Source organism: Bufo bufo, chromosome 5 (assembly GCF_905171765.1).
Source record: "Bufo bufo chromosome 5, aBufBuf1.1, whole genome shotgun sequence".
Taxonomy (NCBI): domain Eukaryota; kingdom Metazoa; phylum Chordata; class Amphibia; order Anura; family Bufonidae; genus Bufo; species Bufo bufo.
In genome coordinates, this window is record NC_053393.1 from 450,306,060 (window position 1) to 450,325,269 (window position 19,210).

At 46.8% G+C, this 19,210-nt stretch overlaps 1 protein-coding gene across 1 annotated transcript in view; it reads left to right on the forward strand.

Annotated features, from left to right (window-relative positions):
- Window positions 1-3,326: 3,326 nt before the first annotated feature.
- Window positions 3,327-19,210, forward strand: part of TRA2A (transformer 2 alpha homolog) — a 42,823-nt gene continuing 26,939 nt past the window's right edge. The window contains exons 1-2 of the mRNA XM_040433654.1: window positions 3,327-3,557; window positions 16,644-16,771. Coding sequence (XP_040289588.1) covers window positions 3,522-3,557; window positions 16,644-16,771 — 164 coding nt within the window. The 5' untranslated portion in view covers window positions 3,327-3,521. The remainder of the gene's footprint in view (window positions 3,558-16,643; window positions 16,772-19,210) is intronic.

A 19,210-nucleotide genomic window follows, 5' to 3' on the forward strand; every position in this document is an offset into this window, starting at 1 on the left:
ACAGGGTGGAGAAGTGAGTGTAATGACGGGTACAGGGTGGAAATATCGGTGTAATGGCACTGTGTAGAGGTTAGATACACTGCCTGTCCAAAAAAAAAAGTCGCCACCTGGATTTAACTAAGCAAATAGTTATGAGTCTCCTATTGGATAATTACTGCATGGACGATTATCTTTCAGCTGGCAGCAAGTTATTTAAAGGGGTTATCCCATCATAATGATCACTGTTAAATCTGTTAATGATTTGACAGTGATCCTTTTTGTAAATATACTTGATTAACAAATTCCCACCGTTTCGGATAAAATTCATCCCCACTTACCTCATTGTTGTGACTCGGTCTCCCCCTCTCTTCTCCAGAATCACGGTGGCCGCGCTTGCGCAGAAGACTCCTTTTCTCCCGGCCGCCCGCTGTCCTGAACGCGCACGCTGCCGCGGTGACTTCTTCCCGGCCAGAATAGTACAGAGCTGCAAACGCGCACTCCGGCTCTGTACTATACTGGCCAGAAATAAGTCACCATGGCGCATGTGCGGCGGAGTGCGCGTTCAGTCCAGCGCGCGGCCCGGAGAAGACTACAATCAAGATGAAGCCCACCCCCAGCTAAAATCCAGGAAGTGAACGGCGCGGTGGCAGCAGGTAAGTATAAAAAGGTGAAGTGGGATAACCCCTTTAACTCCAACTGGTGCAATGAGTTACTTCTCATTTCTTAAACAACCATGTCGAAAGACACATCTTGTGGTCGTGGAAAAGATGTTAGTCTGTTTGAGAAGGGTCAAATCATTGGCATGCATCAAGCAAACATCTAAGGAGATTGCAGAAACTACTAAAATTGGGTTAAGAACTGTCCAATGCATTATTAAAAACTGGAAGAATAGTGGGGACCCATCGTATTTAAGGAAGAAATGTGGCGGGAAAAAAATCCTGAATGATCGTGATCGGCGATCACTTAAACGTTTGGTAAAACCAAATCGAAGAAAAACAGTAGAACTCAGGGCTATGTTTAATAGTGAAAGTAAGAGCATTTCCACACGCACAATGCGAAGGGAACTCAAGGGATTGGAACTGAACAGCTGTGTAGCTGTAAGAAAACCACTAATCAGTGATGCAAACCAGAAAAAAAGGCTTCAATTTGCTAGGGAGCATAAAGATTGGACTCTGGAGCAATGGAAGAAGGTCATGTGGTCTGACGAGTCCAGATTTACTCTGTTCCAGAGTGATGGGCGCATCAGGGTAAGAAGAGAGGCAGATGAAGTGATGCACCCATCATGCCTAGTGCCTACTATACAAGCCTGTGGGGGCAGTGCTATGATCTGGGGTTGCTGCAGTTGGTCAGGTCTAGGTTCAGCAACAGTATGTGCTCCAAGAATGAGGTCAGCTGACTACTTGAACATACTGAATGACCAGGTTATTCCATTAATGGATTTTTCTTCCCTGATGGCACAGGCATATTCCAAGATGACAATGCCAGGATTCACCGGGCTCAAATTGTGAAAGAGTGCTTCAGGGAGCATGAGACATCATTTTCACACATGGATTGGCCACCACAGAGTCCAGACCTTAACCCCATTGAGAATCTTTGGGATGTGCTGGAGAAGGCTTTGCGCAGCAGTCAGACTCTACCATCATCAATCCAAGATCTTGGTGAAAAATTAATGCAACACTGGATGGAAATAAATCTTGTGACATTGCAGAAGCTTATCGAAACAATGCCACAAACCGTGCCGTAATCAAAGCTAAAGGCAAAATATTTTTGGTGGCAACTTTTTTTTTGGACAGGCAGTGTAGATGAGCCTGGCTGCTGGATTCAGAATAGATTAGAGATGGGAGTGTTTAATGAGAGGAAGACTGATTAGTAAGGAGTTACAGTAATGAAGAGGAGAAAGGATCAGGGCAACAATAAAAGTGTTTGCTGCTTCTATTGTAAGAAATAGGTGAATTCTGGAGATGTTTTTGAGAAGAGGTCATCAATATCAGATCACTGGGGGTCCAACACCCAGGCCCCCGCTGATCAGCTGCTAGAAGAAGGCAGTGCTCCATGAGAGCTGTGGCCTCTTCCTAGGCCGTGTGATGTCATCATACATCGGTCATGTGGCCTAGTTGCAGCTCAGCCCCATTCAACTCAATAGGGCTGAGGTGCAATACTAAGCACAACCACTATATGATGTGGGGTGCTGTGCTTGGAAAGGTGCTGGAAGCCGGCAGCTCTCACCAGACCAGAGCTCCAGTGAGTGTAGCTGTCTCTCTGTAACAGCTGATCCTGGGGATTGGTCACCATTATCAATTCCTGGATAACCCCTTTAATGGCAGAGGAGGTTTGGACTTAGCAGTTATTGGGGGTCACTTGCTAACCTTGTATGCTAGCTTTTGGCGTAAAAAAAAATAAAAAAGTCAAAAGACCCCTCTTTCCGAATTTTTTAACTCTTGTGCGACAGTATTTTGTTGCATGGATGTTTTGACACTATCCTCGCCACTTGGGAGTGGCTATGACGGGGGCCAGGGGCCCGGCTGCAGCAAATGTACCATTTACATATGAAAACAGGCATAAAAGAGGAGTAAAAACGACTCTCCAGTCAGGGCTGGAGTCGTTTTTTACTCCAGGTTCACACCTCATCATAAAATGAGGCGAGTCCGCTGGCAGTTTAGGTGGGAAACAAAGGCAGGGATAAAAAGCGGTCTTTGTAAATGACCCCCATAGTGTCCATGGCTGAGGATACTAGCAGCAGATGATAGAAGTGCTAATTGTGGTAGGAGAGCTCTCCACAGGGGTCGTCCAGCTCTACAGCCGCCCATCAGTTGTGGTAATTACAGACTGAGGAGGACAAAGGGGTCCACACACAGAGCAGCTCCTTTCCCGCCTCTGGACTTCATTACCATCACCACGTGGGGCCTCGTCTCTGCGCCACCGCCCAGTTCTCAGCTACCTGACCGAGCCCGGCCGGCGTCTACAGCCCCATACTTGGGACATAAAATACGTAAAGCATTCCCGCCATTAAAAATATACAGTCCTCGAGTTATTTTCTTGTGTCCGTTGTTGGTTTGTCACTAAACAGTTTCTGACTTCAGAACGTCACGGAAGCTTTGAGAGCAGGGAAAGCCGAGCTAGCACTGTCGGCCATTTTAGTGGTCACCCAGCTTTCCCAGAAACTAGGATGGACAAGTAAACGTTTCCGAAACGCAAACTGACTGGTGGTCATTGTGTGAGGGCTAAGGAGCGCTGATCAGGTCCTGCAGTGCCCCCTCAGAACCGCTCCTCCTGTATAACGCGCCGCACAATACTGACTTTCACTACGTCATTCCCGCCAGCCGCCATCCTGCGCTCGCACGCCCCGCCCCCCGCCTTATGAACCGCGAGAAGACGACGACGACATTTTGTGAAGCGGTTGGAGGAAGACAAAAGCAGCAAGAGGAGCGGCGGTCTTATCGGACAAAGAGCGGCGAGGAGACAGACCCAGACGGCGCCGGCCTTCACTTACCTGACACTACCTGTCCCTAAGTCGTTTATCGGTGACGTTTATAGCAGCAGCCATGAGCGACGTAGAGAAGAGTCACTTCGAGAGCAGAGTAAGTAGACGTATAAGCCGCTGTGTGTGCATGAGCTTTCAGAAAACTCTTGATAAGGCATAGAGACCCATGAGATGCTGTGGTCGGTTGGGGTCTGAGTGCTGAGAAGGAGGAGAGGTGCTTCCCCCCATCTATCTCACTGTCCTGGAGATGGAGCCGGTAGAACTGCACGGGCCTAGCTCCAGTCTGTGCTCCACATGGAGGAGGGCGCCATGTACCAGCCCTTCTCTCCTCCTCCTAGTAATCCTGGGGTCTTGGACCCCCACTAGTCCAAACATTTGATATGTCTCTATGAAATACGTTTTCTTAGGCCCCTTTTCATAAGACGAGCGAGTTTTCCGCAAATGCATTGTGCCAGCGCTGAACCCGGACCGTTCATTTCAATGGGGCTGTGTACATGAGCGATGGTTTTCGTTCTATATTTCGTGTTTTCATTCAGCCCTGGCACCATAGAAGTGAAAGGGGCTGTGTGAAAAACGCATCCGCAAGCAAGTGCGGATGCGATGCGTTTTTTTTTTAAATAATGGTTGCTAAGAGATGTCTGTAAACCTTTGGTGTGTTTATTTTATTTTTTAATCAATGCGCATTTCACCCGTGCAAAAAAAACTCTGACTTGCTTGCGAAATGGTGCGAGTTTCCCTTGATCCGTATTGTTCGTGTGAAAGGGGTTCTGCATTTTATATATATTTTTTTAAATTGATGGTCTATCCTCTGGATAGATCATCAGCATCTGACCGGTGGGGGTCCGACACCTGGGACCCCCGCCGATCAGCTGTTTGAGAAGGCAGCGGCGCTGGCAGTAGTGCCGCGGCCTTCTCGCTGTTTACTGCAATGACGTCACGACTAGTATCACTGGCCTGGGCGCGGCTAGGCTCTGTTCACTTGAATGGAGCCAAGGCTACTTTCACACTCGCGTTTTGGCTTTCCGTTTCCGAGATCTATTCAGGGCTATTCAAAGCGGTCCAAAACGGATCAGTTTTGCCCTAATGCATTCTGAATGGAAAAGGATCCGTCTCTATTCCGCTTTGTAGGCGGACACCAAAACGCTGCCTGCAACGTTTTGGTGTCCGTTTGACGAAACTGAGCCAAATGGCAACACCATTGAAAGTCAATGGGGGGGACGGATCAGTTTTCACTGGCACAATAAAAGAAAACTGATCCGTCCCCCATTTGACTTTCAATAGTGTCCATGACGGATCCGTCATGGCTATATTAAAGATAATAGAAACGGATCCGTTCTGAACGGATGCATGCGGTTGTATTATCTGAACGGATGCGTTTGTGCAGATCCATGACGGATCTGCACCAAATGCGAGTGTGAAAGTAGCCTTAGCCCCGCCCAGGCCATTGATACTAGTTGTGACGTCACTGGGCCTGTGGTAATCGGCGAGAAGGACGCGGCACTACTACCAGCGCCGCTGCCTTCTCAAACAGCTGATCAGTGGGGGTCCCGGGTGTCGGATCCCTGCCGATCAGTTAAAAAAAAACTGCAGAACCCCTTTAAGGAAAAAAGCAATATTGTGTACGACGGCGGGCATGGCCATTCTGCATTAATGCTGATGGTATCATAGGCAAGTGAGGCAAAAAGACGTAGGCATAGCCTGACTGCAGGAGTAGAGGTCACCAAGTAGCCATAGTCCAGAAGGTGCTGGGGCTGATATGTGTAGAAGGAGGTGGTCTGGCAGGAGAAGCTTTTTATGTAGGGGCAGAATGTTAAAAAAAATATATTGCTCCCTGGAATGATTTGCCGCCATGCACAAAGGGGTCTGTGCTTCTGGGACCAAGCTTGAGACATAGTAAATGTCTGGAGATACCTGCTCAGCATATCACAGGTGGTCAGTGATTGAGTAGCCATCTCCTGTGGGTTGAACCAGGATGTCAGAACGGCAGGGGATCAGTGAAGTAAGTAAGGGCCCTTTTACATGTCCATGACGACAAGATGGACAGCGGTTCATCTGTGTTCGGTCTGTGCATCATCTTTTTGCTGTGTGTGTCTCATTGCTAGGCTGAAAATTGTTCTCCAGAGAATCTCCTACCAACGATCTGTGAAAACCACCAACCAAACATGGATGGCATTTGTATTGTGTCCACGGTCCATAATCGGGGACCAAAATAGGGCATTATTCTGTATTGGCACTGTACCCAAAGTCAATGCGGTCTGTGGAGACCATGGACAGCACACATCTGTGATTCACTGACTTGTAAAAGAGGCCGAATTATGGTTTTACTCTTAAAAGGCAAACCCAATTCTGCCCCAGTGTACACCTTTTTTTAATAGTTTTTTCTTGCTCTGTAACCACTTGAGGCTACTTTCACACTTGCGTTTTGGGTGGATCCGTCATGGATCTGCAAAAAACGGATATGTTACAATAATACAACTGCAGGCATCCGTCATAAACGGATCCGCTCCTATAAGGCTACTTACACACTAGCGTTCAGAACGGATCCGTCTGCATTATAGCTTAGAAAAAATTCTAAGTGTGAAAGTAGTTCAGACGGATCCGTTTGAAGAATGAGCCATACTGTGTCATCTTTAAACGGATCCGTCCCCATTGACTTACATTGTAAGTCTGGACGGATCCATTTGCCTCCACAAGGCCAGGCGGACACCCGAACGCTGCAAGCTGCGTTCGGGTGTCCGCCTGCTGAGCGTAGCGCTACGGAGGCCAAGCGGAGCCAGACTGAGGCATTCTGAGCGGATCCGCATCCACTCAGAATGCATTGGGGCAGTACGGATGCGTTCGGGGCTTGTGAGCCTTCAAACGGAGCTCACAAGCGGAACCCCGAACGCTAGTGTGAAAGTAGCCTTATCTGTAACGTAGCCATGACGGATCCGTCTTGAACACCATTGAAAGTCAATGGGAGACGGATCTGTTTTCTATTGTGTCAGTGAAAACTGATCTGTCCCCATTGACTTGCATTGTGTGCCGGGACAGATCCGTTTAGCTCAGTTTTGTCAGACGGACACCGAAACGCTGCAAGCAGCGTTTTTGGTGTCCGCCTCCAAAGCGGAATGGAGACGGAACGGAGGCAAACTGATGCATTCTAAGCGGATCCTATTCCATATAGAATAGGGTTTTTGCGGGTATCGAAATTTCTATACCCAATCGGTACTTTTTGTCCCGGTATCAATACGATACTAGGATTTCCATTCTTTTCAATACTGGGCTGCGCTGCTGTCAACGCGCTCATGTTCCCTCAGCAGCACAGGGAAGAAGGAAGCAGTCTGCCGCTGCCACCAATGAGGGGAGAGAGGGACGGGCGCACTGCGCCACCAATGATAGAAGGATTTTAAATGGGTCCGGACTTTAAAGGGAACCTGTCACCGGGATTTTGGGTATAGAACTGAGGACATGGGTTGCTAGATGGCCGCTAGCACATCTGCAATACCCAGTCCCCATAGCTCTGTGTGCTTTTATTGTGTAAAAAAACGATTTGATAAATATGCAAATTAACCTGAGACGAGTCCTGTACGTGAGATGAGTCAGGGACAGGACTCATCTCAGGTTAATTTACATATGTATCAAATTGTTTTTTTTTTTTTTACACAAAGAGCTTGGGGGGGACTGAGTATTGCGGATGTGCTAGCGGCCATCTAGCAACCCATGTCCTCAGCTCTATACACAAAATCCCGGTGACAGGTTCCCTTTAAGTTACAAGGCTACATAGAGCGGCGTCCAGGGATGTCCCTGCACTTAATATTATTCCCGGGCGCCACTCCGTTCGCCCGCTGTGCCCCCATTACTGTCTCCTGCTCCGTATGCCAATTACTACTATCTGAGCGATGGGCAGGGGACATCAGCTTCTCTCCTGGGCGTTCCTTCTCCCTGCTGCAGTGCAGAACGTCACAGCTAGGGAGAAGGAACGCCCAGGAGAGAAGCTGATGTCTCCTGCCCATCGCTCAGATAGTAGTAATTGGCATACGGAGCAGGAGACTGTAATGGGGGCACAGCGGGCGAATGAGCGGCAGCCTGCTCATGAAAGGTCGTTTAACTTTTAATACAGGAGGCAGGTGCCGGCAGCAAAATCACATAGTGGTAATCTCCCTGCTGCTGTGTGTACTATGCACAGGGCAGCAGGGGGAGAGTGAAGTCCTATTCACCCTAGTAGAGATCTATCAGGGTGAATAGGACAAGGGATTAAAAGATCCCAGGTTCTGGCCCCTAAGGTGGAAATAGTTAATAAATAAACTATAAAAAAAAAAAAAAAAATTTAAAAGGGAAAAAATACACCAAGTATAAATCACCCCCTTTCCCAATTTATATATAAAATATATAAACAATAAATAAACATATTACATATCGCCACGTCCGAAAAGTCCAAACTATTAAAATATAAAAAATATCTATGCGGTGAATGCCGAAACAGAGGAAAAAAAAAACTAACTCTGCGATTCGCCATTTTTTTTTTTTCTCCCCCCGCATGGTATAGAGTATCGCAATACTTTTTTATGGTATTGAAACCGACTCAGAATTTTGGTATCGCAACAACTCTAATTCAGAATGCACTAGGGCAAAACTGATCCATTTTAGAGCCCTGAATGGATCTCAAACGGAAAGCCAAAACGCCAGTGTGAAAGTAGCCTTAGTTGTACTTTCTGACACAGTGGGTTTAAAGTACAATGCAGTTATAGTATAGCTATTACGTTTACCTCAAGTCCAACTTAAAGGGGTATTCTGTTTGGTTAAAGTTATCCCCTATCCACAGGATAACTAGGGAGTAACTAACATATTGGTCGCAAATATGCACACCGCTCCATTAATTTCTGTGGGAGTTCTGAAGATCGGTGCGCTCTACTCAGCTCGCTCCAGAACTCCCATAGAAATGAATGGAGCGGCTGTGCGCATGTCTGTCCGGCTGCTCCGTTCCCAGCGGAGCTGCAGGGGGTACAGAGCCCCTGTTCTCTTGATCAGTAGGGGTCCCAGCTGTAGAACTGCTTCGTGTTATTGAACAGTTGTATAACACCAGTCAGACAGCTTAACAATAATTCAGAAGTCAAGAAATGAGACATCAGATCTGTATGCATTCTTTTTTCTGAATAACTTTGTAAGGGCTCTTTCACACTTGCGTTGTTCTGTTCCGGCATAGAGTTCCGTCGTCGGGGCTCTATGCCGGAAGAATCCTGATCAGGATTATCCCCATGCATTCTGAATGGAGTGAAATCCGTTCAGGATGTCTTCAGTTCCGGAACGGAACGTTTTTTGGCCGGAGAAAATACCGCAGCATGCTGCGCTTTTTGCTACGGTCAAAAATCCTGAACACTTGCCGCAAGGCCGGATCCGGAATTAATGCCCATTGAAAGGCATTAATCCGGATCCGGCCTTAAGCTAAACGTCGTTTTGGCGCATTACCGGATCCAACGTTTAGCTTTTTCTGAATGGTTACCATGGCTGCCAGGACGCTAAAGTCCTGTTTGCCATGGTAAAGTGTAGTGGGGAGCAGTATACTTACCGTCCGTGCGGCTCCCGGGGCGCTTCAGAGTGACGTCAGGGCGCCCCACGCGCATGGATGACGTGCTCGCATGGATCACGTCATCCATGCGCATGGGGCGCCCTGACGTCATTCTGGAGCGCCCCGGGAGCCACACGGACTGTAAGTATACTGCTCCCCACTACTACTATGGCAGCCAGGACTTTAATAGCGTCCTGGGTGCCATAGTAACACTGAACGCATTTTGAAGACGGATCCGTCTTCAAATGCTTTCAGTTCACTTGCGGTGTTACGGATCCGGCGGGCACTTCCGGCAAATGGAGTACACGACGGATCCGGACAACGCAAGTGTGAAAGAGGCCTAAAACTACAATATAAACAAAACATATGTGTCAGTACATTACATATAATACAGCAGCCTCACTCCATCAGTGAGAGTACTCACAGACAATTCCATCATAAGTCCAGGAATAGATCAAGAGCTCCTCTGCATGCAGCCTGCTAGATCCAGGAGCAGTCATGAAATGGAGGAAATACAGTTCCAGGTTAAAGGTTACTGCCTCTGACCACTAGATGGCAGCAACGTCAAACATAACATTTCAGTATAATCTTTACAGCACATTACATACATTTATTATGCACAAAATGGGCAGAACAGCCACTGATCTGATAGCTATAGTCTAAACTGTGGATAGGGGATAAGTTTAACCAGCCGGAATTAGGGTATCGAATTTTCGATACCCAGTCGATACTTTTGTCTGGTATCGACCTCAATACTGGGATTTGCCTTTTTTTTGATACTAGGCTCCGCTATTGCGCAGTCTAGTATCAGAGAACATGGAGCGCGCTGCTCTCAGCTTGCTCTGTGTTCTCCTCAGCAGCACAGGGAAGGAGGAGTCAATCTTCCCCACCAATGAGGAGAGAGGGGCGGGAGAACTGCGCCACCAATGAAAGTAAATGTTTAATACAAATCCAGGAGGCAGGTTCTGGGGGGGAGCTGCGATGAGCGGCAGTTAATCCCTCAGGTGCCAATCCCGCCTCCTGTATTAAATGTTAATTATCATTGGTGGCGCAGTGCTCCCTCCTCCCAGTATTAAAATCATTGGTGGCGCAGTGGCAGCTCCTGATCGGAGCCCCAGCAGTGTAATCCTGGGGCTGTGATTGGTCATCATGGCAGCCAGGACACTACTGAAGCCCTGGCTGCCATGGTAAGCTCCCTGCTGCTGTGTTTACAGGGCAGCAGGGAGTTTGAAGTCCTATTCACCTTAAGGGCTCGTGTGCTGCCCGTTGCCGTATTGCAGACCACATTTGCGGATCCGTGATGCATGGGCACCGTTCTGTGCATTCCGCATCACAGATGCGGACCCATTCACTTCAATGGGTCCGCAAATCCGGAGATGCGGAACATGACACCGCGGAAGTGCTACAGAGTGCTTTCTGGGGTTCCGTTCCGTGCCTCTGCACCGCAAAAAGATAGAGCAAGTTCTATCTTTTTGCGAAACGGACGGATCACATTCAAGTGAATGGGTTTGCGATCCCCATGCGGCTGCCCCACGGACGGTACCCATGCATTGCGGACCGCACGGGCACCAGCTTTACCTTGTCCCCCCAAAAAATAGGATCGGACTGTTCTATTATGGGCCGGACGTTCTATAAAATGCGGAATGCACGTGGCTTTTTGGGTGTGTTTTCTTTTTCTTTTTTTCGTATAGTATCGCAATACTTTTTTATGGTATTGAAACCAAATCAAAATTTTGGTATCAAAAGAACCCTAGCTGGAATACCCCTTTAATAGTCAGAAAAATGTCTGTAGACTGCCCCCAGATTCCTGAACAGGCTATAGGGAATACCGCCGAGCTGTGTGAATGGGCTGGCGGAGCGATAGGTTTTCTGTGTGTGCTCTCAGTGAGTGACTGTTCTATGGACTGTAAATTGAGCAAGCCGGAGACTATAAAACTGTCTTGCTTGGCTTTTACTTGTAGCATATCTGAAATATTCAGCCAAAATCAACAAGTTATTGAATAGAAGTTATGTGCTGTATTGTCCAAGTTTAACTATTGAAGCAGTGATTATAATCCACAGTCCCATCTACCGCTCCTCTGCCCTGATCCCCTCCGTCTGTTTGGTTTCCTGACTGCAGCAATGACGTTCTGTGCGAACAGCGTCGCCGCTACAGCCAATCCCTGGCTTTAAAGAGGACCTTTCACCGATTATTACGCTATGAACTAACTATACAGACATGTAGAGCGGTGCCCAGGGATCTCACTACACTTACTATTATCCCCGGGCGCCGCTCCGTTCTCCCGCTATGCCCTCCGGTATCTCCGCTCACTAAGTTATAGTAGGCGGAGATTCCAGTCACTAAGTTATGGTAGGCGGAGTCTGCCCTTGTTCTGCTCTAGCGCTGGCCAATCGCAGCGCAGAGCTCACAGCCTGGGAGGTTATTTTCTCCCAGGCTGTGAGCTCTGCAATGCGATTGGCCAGCGCTACAGAAGAACAAGGGCAGACTCCGCCTACCATAACTTAGGGAACGGAGATACCGGAGGGCATAGCAGGAGAACGGAGCGGCGCCCGGGGATAATAGTAAGTGCAGTGAGATCCCCGGGCGCCGCTCTACATGTCTGTATAGTTAGTTCACAGTGTCATAATAGGTGAAAGGTCCTCTTTAAGTCACACGCTGTACACTGCTGAGGCCAGTGTTTGGCGACACAGTGATGGGGTTGTGCACAAGATTTCACTGTTGCAGCCAGGAAGATGACCGCAGCATTGCAGGACCGGAGAGCAGAAGTGACTAGTGAAAAGAATGGTAAGTGTGACTCGGCTTGTATTATATGTTCAGTGAAGAAGCAGCACTCAAGATCTTTAAAAACTCAGTGATTTATGTCCCCTAGGAACAGCAACTGTTCAGTCCCTTTGCAGAACCTTTTTATCACTGTGCTGCTGGGGAAGCATTCGGTTTGGGCTACTTTCACAACAGCATTTGTGCTGGATCCGTCATAGATCTTAAAGGCTTTCGTCACGATAATACAGCCGTCTGCATCTGTTATGAACGGATCCAGTTGTATTATCTTTAACATAGCCAAGACGGATGCGTCATGAACTCCATTGAAAGTCAGTGGGGACGGATCCATTTTCTATTGTGTCAGTGAAAACGGATTTGTCCCCATTGACTTACATTGTGAGTCATGTCGGATCCGTCTTGCTCCGCACCACATCGCAGACCAAAAAAAACACTGCTTTCAGTGTTATTCTGTCCGCGATGGACGCAACCAAACGTAACGGAATGCATTTGCTTTTGTTCAGTTTTGTCCCCGTTGACGATAAAATGGAAAGTGTGAAAGTAGCCTTACTGGGACCGCTTCTTTAATGCATGGATATGGAGCATTGGCTTCATTTTATTATTTAAAGAGGACCTTTCACCGATTCTTACCCTATGAACTAAGTATACAGACATGTGGAGCGGCGCCCGGGGATCTCTCTGCACTTACTATTATCCCCGGGCGCCGCTCCGTTCTCCTGCTATGCCCTCCGGTATCTCCGCTCCCTAAGTTATGGTAGGCGGAGTCTGCCCTAGCGCTGGCCAATCGCATTGCAGAGCTCACAGCCTGGGAGAAAATAACCTCCCAGGCTGTGAGCTCTGCGCTGCGATTGGCCAGCGCTAGGGCAGACTCCGCCTACCATAACTTAGTGAGCGGAGATACCGGAGGGCATAACGGGAGAACGGAGCGGCGCCCGGGGATAATTGTAAGTGCAGTGAGATCCCCGGGCGCCGCTCTCCATGTCTGTATAGTTAGTTCATAGGGTAAGAATCGGTGAAAGGTCCTCTTTAACTTGGAAATTAATGTTATTGGTACATTACAGGAAGTAATCTTACCTCCATGGGGTTGTTTTTTTTTTTTAGGAACATGTCTACTATCCTGCTGTCTGGCAAACTTTTATTGAAGAGGACGGGTGTATCCACTGGTCCGCCAGCTTAATGGCTTAAAGAGAACCTGTCACCACTCCTGACATGACTGTTAATAGCTCCATGCATTCCCCATGTAATAATTCTGGAGCCTCTATTGTTATGACTTTGTTACGCGATTCCTTTATTATTTCTACTAGAAGTTATAAATGAATTGCTATTAGTCTTCAGTAAGGGTACAGAGGGGAGGTAACCAGTTGGGGGGGTGTCCCTGCACAGACTGACTCTATCCAATCAGTGCTGTCATTTTCAGACTGTGCAGGGAAGGGACATCCCCCCCCCCCCCCCGACTGGTTACCTCCCCTCTGTACCCTTACTGAAGGCTAATGGCAATTCATTCATAACTTCTAGTAGAGATAATAAAGGAATGGCACAACATACAGACATAAGACGATGCTCCAGAATTATTACGTGGGGAATGCATGAAGCTATTAACACAGGAATGTCAGGAGCGGTGACAGGTCCTCTTTAAGAATAACTGGAGCCAGGATTAGTCAAGGGGATGGGACTTAAAGGGATTCTCTGACAATGGGAACCTTATATTAGATGGCAAGTTTCTTTAGGGGTTCCCTGGGATGGGCCCTGCCCTTCATTGTTTTAATAGGTGGTGGGCTCAGTACCACAAAATGACAGGGTGTCGGTGTTGTTGTCCCAGAGAACCCCTTGAAGCAATTGCAGCACACGTGTGTGAAGTGGGGATGGACAGTAGCTCCTTGGTTTGGTCTGTTGTTGCCTTGCACAGATGCTTCTTTTAATGGAAGTCTGTGCCAAATGTTTTCTGTGATGAGTAAAATACAGTGCTGCCACCTGCAGGCCTGTATTAGTATATACCAGTGATGGGTATTGTAGCATGCTTGAGACTTTGAGCCATCACAGGCATATAATGGCTTTCCTGATTTCAGCTGATGAATGCTGTTACAGGCACCAGAGCTCATGGCTCCCGCGTCTTCACCGTTCAGATTTCGTGGTCACATTTGACCACGGCATCTAGGGGGTTAAATGTATGTGATCTGGCTGATGGAGCAACTTCCCCTTTTTGTCTCTGCTGTTTGAAACAGCTGAAACCTAGTGGCTATGGCACCCGCTGCACACACGAGTGGGCGGAGGTCACAATAACGCCTGTACAAGCGTCATAGACGCCTGTCCAGGCTATTTTACGCCCTGAAAAGACTCATGCGTATTTTTACACATGGTCTTTTTCTAGTCAGGAGCGCTGTATCAGAAGCTGCAGGTCTGACACACAGGAAGCCCCGCCCCTCATACATCTCTCACCAGGAGCAGCTCCAGAGAACGCACGAAGCACTACATTGTGGCTACAGGACCTGCGGTGATGTCAGTCATGTGATCAGCCATGTGTGTGGGAGGAGTTAGGGAAACACAGGCTCTGTGTAGGACTGTGCTGGTGGAGAATGCAGAGGTACTTTATGTATGGAAGGTGTGTATAAAGCAGGGCACACAGTTCTATTTATGTAATGGACATGTAGCAGAGCTGTGTATAGGTTGTGTGTGTATATAGTTAAGCTAACGTTAATGATGTAGTAGAGCTGTGTATGTTAGGCTACTTTCACATTAGAGTTTTTCTTTTCCGGCATAGAGTTCCGTCACAGGGGCTCTATACCAGAAATGAACTGATCAGTTTTATCCCCATGCATTCTGAATGGAGAGTAATCCGTTCAGGATGTCTTCAGTTCAGTCATTTTGACTGATCAGGCAAAAGAGAAAACCGTAGCATGCTACGGTTTTATCTCCGGCGAAAAAAACTGAAGACTTGCCTGAATGCCGGATCCAGCATTTTTTTCCATAGGAATGTATTAGTGCCGGATCAGGCATTCAAAATACCGGAATGTCTGATCCGTCCTTCGGTCTGCGCATGCGCAGACCTTTAAAAATTAGAAAAATAAATAAATACCTGATCTGTTTTGCCTGATGACATCGGAAAACGGATCCGGTATTGCAATGCATTTTTCAGACTGATCAGGATCCTGATCAGTCTGAAAAATCCCTGATCAGTCAGAATAAATGACATACGTTTGCCTGATCAGGCAGGCAGTTCAGACAACGGAACTGCCTGCTGGAACAGGGTTTTCCCAGTTGGACAACCCTTGTCCTTACCCTCTGAAAAAGCATCTCCTGCTGTGGCAGACCAAGCATGTCCTTGCACGACATCCGGAATCTGCAACCTCCGGCACCGAAACTACAAGTCCCAGAATCTTCCTGTCACTTCTGTGGGAGTTAGAAGAACAGCTGAGTCAGTGTGCATGCTGGGAGTTGTAGATACAGTAGCTGTAGTGCCGAAGGTTGCCGATCGCTGCAGGGGAAATATTTGTATGCTGTGAGTGAGAGATTCTGGATCTGCAACAATCGACTGATTGCAAAGCCAGCTGCTTTTATAAAAAACGGGTGTCTTTATGAAAAATACTGTTTAAGACAGTGCTCCCAACTCGTGACTCAAGTGACAATTATCTTTGAGGAAGAATGTTGTCTGTACTATAGGTAGTAAGACTCATTGCAGTGTAAAATTATAGCAAGAGAAGAACTCCTGTTAGTGTAGAAGCTCCACCTATTTTCAAGTCTGCAGAACTTAAGGGTCCATTCACACGTCCATATGTGTTTTGCGGACCGCACATCGCTGGCACTCTCATAGAAAATGCCTGTCGGAAGTGCGGATGCGGACAGCACATTCCGGCCCCATTGAAAATGAATGGGTCCGCACCTGTTCTGCAAAATTGCTGACCCATTTTGCGGACGTGTGAATGGACCCTTAAACTGCTATTGCAGGGCCCAAATGCTGATTGGTTTCCAACTTGGTTCTAATATGTTTTTAGAACCGATCTTGTTTTAGTTTGCTGTAATCAATGTATGGAGTAAAGAGAGTAGTGGGTGCTCAGGTGACTGACGGGCTAGGTAATGTAAGTAGGCCTTGTGTTGAGGAGCATTACTATGGCCGATGTCCTAGGAGATTGTGAAAAGGTGCTGCAGGGAGATCCTGCCAGATTCTATGTATACTCTCTACCTGCTGGCTTTTTGTAATTTTAGTGCCACAGAAGAGTATCTAGCCCAGGTTTTCGTAATATACTAAATGTTGTTTTTCCATTAAGGTTAATGTTCGTGAAGAAATTGAAGAGTTTATTCCAAGAATGTTGAAGAGAAAGCAAGATAAAAGAAGGCTAATGAAAAGTTGTAAAGCTCAGAAAATGTCAATTGAATGGGGGAAAAAATAATCAGAAGACTGTTCAGATAGAAGCACTTGAATATGTTTTAAGGCTTTAATGAATTGGTTGAATTGGGGGAAGAATACACGAAGTTGAAAAATGAAAAAAAAAAAAAAAAAATGTATAAAATAAGATGAAGAATGAAGAAAAGTTTAACTCAAGAGTGTCATAGAATTAAAAGAATCTGGAAGAATGAATGGGTCCTAGGTTAAGTAAATGTATGGTTTACGTTCCAGTGTCTGTATGATCAAATTAATGACTCTGCATGATTTTAGTTAAAAGAAAATTTGGGTTTGGTCATCTGGATCAAATAGGGTATTCATAGAGACCAGTATCTTTATGGGCTATATGCAGTCAGATGGAGGGCAGAGTAATCTGTAACATAACCTTTGTTTTCCAGGTTTTATATAATTCTTGTTTTGTATTAAGGTAGGAATTTCTTAACACTGCTGCATTTTTAATGTACTTTTTTTCTGTTAGGAGTCACGATCTCGTTCCAAGTCGGCGGCGGAAAGTGCTCCACGTGCAAAATCTGACAGTCGGTCTCGCTCTCGTAGTGTATCAAGAGGTTCCAAGCGGTCCCGTTCTCGCTCCAGGTCAAAATCTCGGTAAGTGGTAACTTTGTTCGGAGTTGATGGTGCTCTTAATAAAAAATTAAAAATAAAAATACATTTATTATAGCAGTAAAGATGAGTTGCGTTAGGCTACTTTTACACTGGCGTTTTGGCTTTCCGTTTGTGAGATACGTTCAGGGCTCTCGCAAGCGGTCCAAAACTGATCAGTTTGGCCCTAATGCATTCTGAATGGAAAAGGGTCCGCTTAGAATGCATCAGTTTGCCTCCGTTCTGTCTCCAGTCTGCTTTGCAGGCGGACACCAAAACGCTGCTTGCACCGTTTTGGTGTCCGTCTGACGAAACTGAGCCAAACTGATCCGTCCTGACACACAATGTAAGTCAATGGGGACGGATCCGTTTTCACTGACCCAATCTGGCACAATAGAAAACTGAACAACCGAATCCGTTCTGAACTGATGCAGATGTTTGTATTATCTGAACGGATCCGTCTGTGCAGATCCATGACGGATCCGCACCAAACGAGAGTGTGAAAGTAGCCTAACTCGTTAACTCTATGGCTTTAAAGGTGTAGTTTCAAGAAAAAATCTGCATGTAGTAAAGAATAGTTAATTACTTATCTGACAGATCCCACACCGTAGTACCAGTTTCTCTCCCTGGCATGGCTGTTTTCCTGGCTGCAGTGGTGACACCACGTAGACAACACCTTATGGTGTTATTGCCACTCAAGTGGCTAATGATTGGCTGCAGTTCTACTTGTGACTGTTCAGTGAATGTCATTATACCCAGTAAAATTTGTTCTTAACCCCTTCAGGACCTTAGACGAGAATGCTTGTCCTAACTTGCAGGTACTTAACGCACTAGGATGAGCATTCGCGTCCTAGTGTTAACGTGCTGCCGCGATCAGCAGCAGGGGCCCAGCTGATGCCGGGCCCCTGCTGTATCTGCCAGCATCGGTGAAAACACCGATGCCAGTGGATTAACCCCCTGTATGCCGCGGTCCGCAGCATACAGGGGGTTTGTGGCAGCTTGTACATCCCCCATCGGGTCCCCGTGCTGCGGTGACGGGGAACCTAGGGTTGCTGTGGCAGCCCCGGTGCCTTGAACAGGCATCGGGACTGCCAGCTACGGAAGCGAAGGAGATCCAGCCCCAGGGCTGTGTCTCCTAGGCAACTGTTGGCATCTTACAGTGTAAGACACTGACAGTTCAATACAGCACAATACAGATGTATTGTGCTGTATTGAAACAGGGATCAGACCCTGTCCCATAGTGGGACAAAAAAATAACTAAAAAATTATGAAAAGTTTTAAAGGGAACCTGTCACTGGGATTTGATGTATAGAGCTGAGGACATGGGTTGCTAGATGGTCGCTAGCACAGCCGTAATACCCAGTCCCTCTAGCTCTGTGTGCTTTTAGTGTGGGGAAAAAAACTGATTTGATCCAAATGCAAATTACCCTGAGATGTGTCCTGTACGCGAGATGAGTCCAGCGTGAAGGAGCGCAGCACCGCCCCGCATCATCAGAATCTCCTCCTTGCTCCCCGACGTCAGACAGCCAGAGCGCTGTAACCTCGCGATGCGTGAGCTAGCGCATGCGCAGTGTCCTCAGTGTTCCTTCCCTGTGCTGGCATCAGCCTCAGGGAAGGAACAGTGCATGTGCTAGCTCGCGCATCGCGAGATTTCGGCGCTCTGGCTGTCTGACGTCGGGGAGCAAGGAGGAGATTCTGAGGATGCGGGGCGGTGCTGCGCTCCTTCACGCTGGACTCCTCTCAGGGTAATTTGCATATGGATCAAATAGTTTTTGTTTCCACAATAAAAGCACAGTTATGGGGACTGGGTATTGCAGATGTGCTAGCGGCCATCTAGCAACCATGTCCTCAGCTCTATACATCAAATCCCGGTGACAGGTTCCCTTTAAGTAAAAAAAATTAATAAAAATAATTTTCCCAAAATAAAGTACAAAAAATATATATAGATTTGTAAAAAATGGGGAAAAAAAGAAAAGTAGACATTGGGTATTGCCGCGTCCGTAATAACCTGCTCTATAAAAATATCACATGACCTAACCCCTCAGGTAAAAGCCGTAAAATAAAAACTGTGTAAAAAAAAAAGCCTTTTTTTTTTGTCACCTTACATCACATAGTGTAATAGCAAGCGATCAAAAAGTCACGCCCCAAAATAGTCCCAATCAAACCAAAAATCGTACCCTACCTAAGATAATCGCCCAAAAACTGAAAAAACTATGGCTCTCAGACTATGGAGACACTGAAACATAATTTTTTTTTGTTTCAAAAATCATTGTGTAAAACTTAGATAAATAATTAAAAAAAAAAGGTAGTCATATTTGATATTGTTGCGTCCGTGACAACCTGCTCTATAAAAATACCACATGATCTAACCTGTCAGATGAATGTTGTAAATAACAAAAAATAAAAACTGTGCCAAAACAGCTATTTCTTGTTACCTTGCCTCAC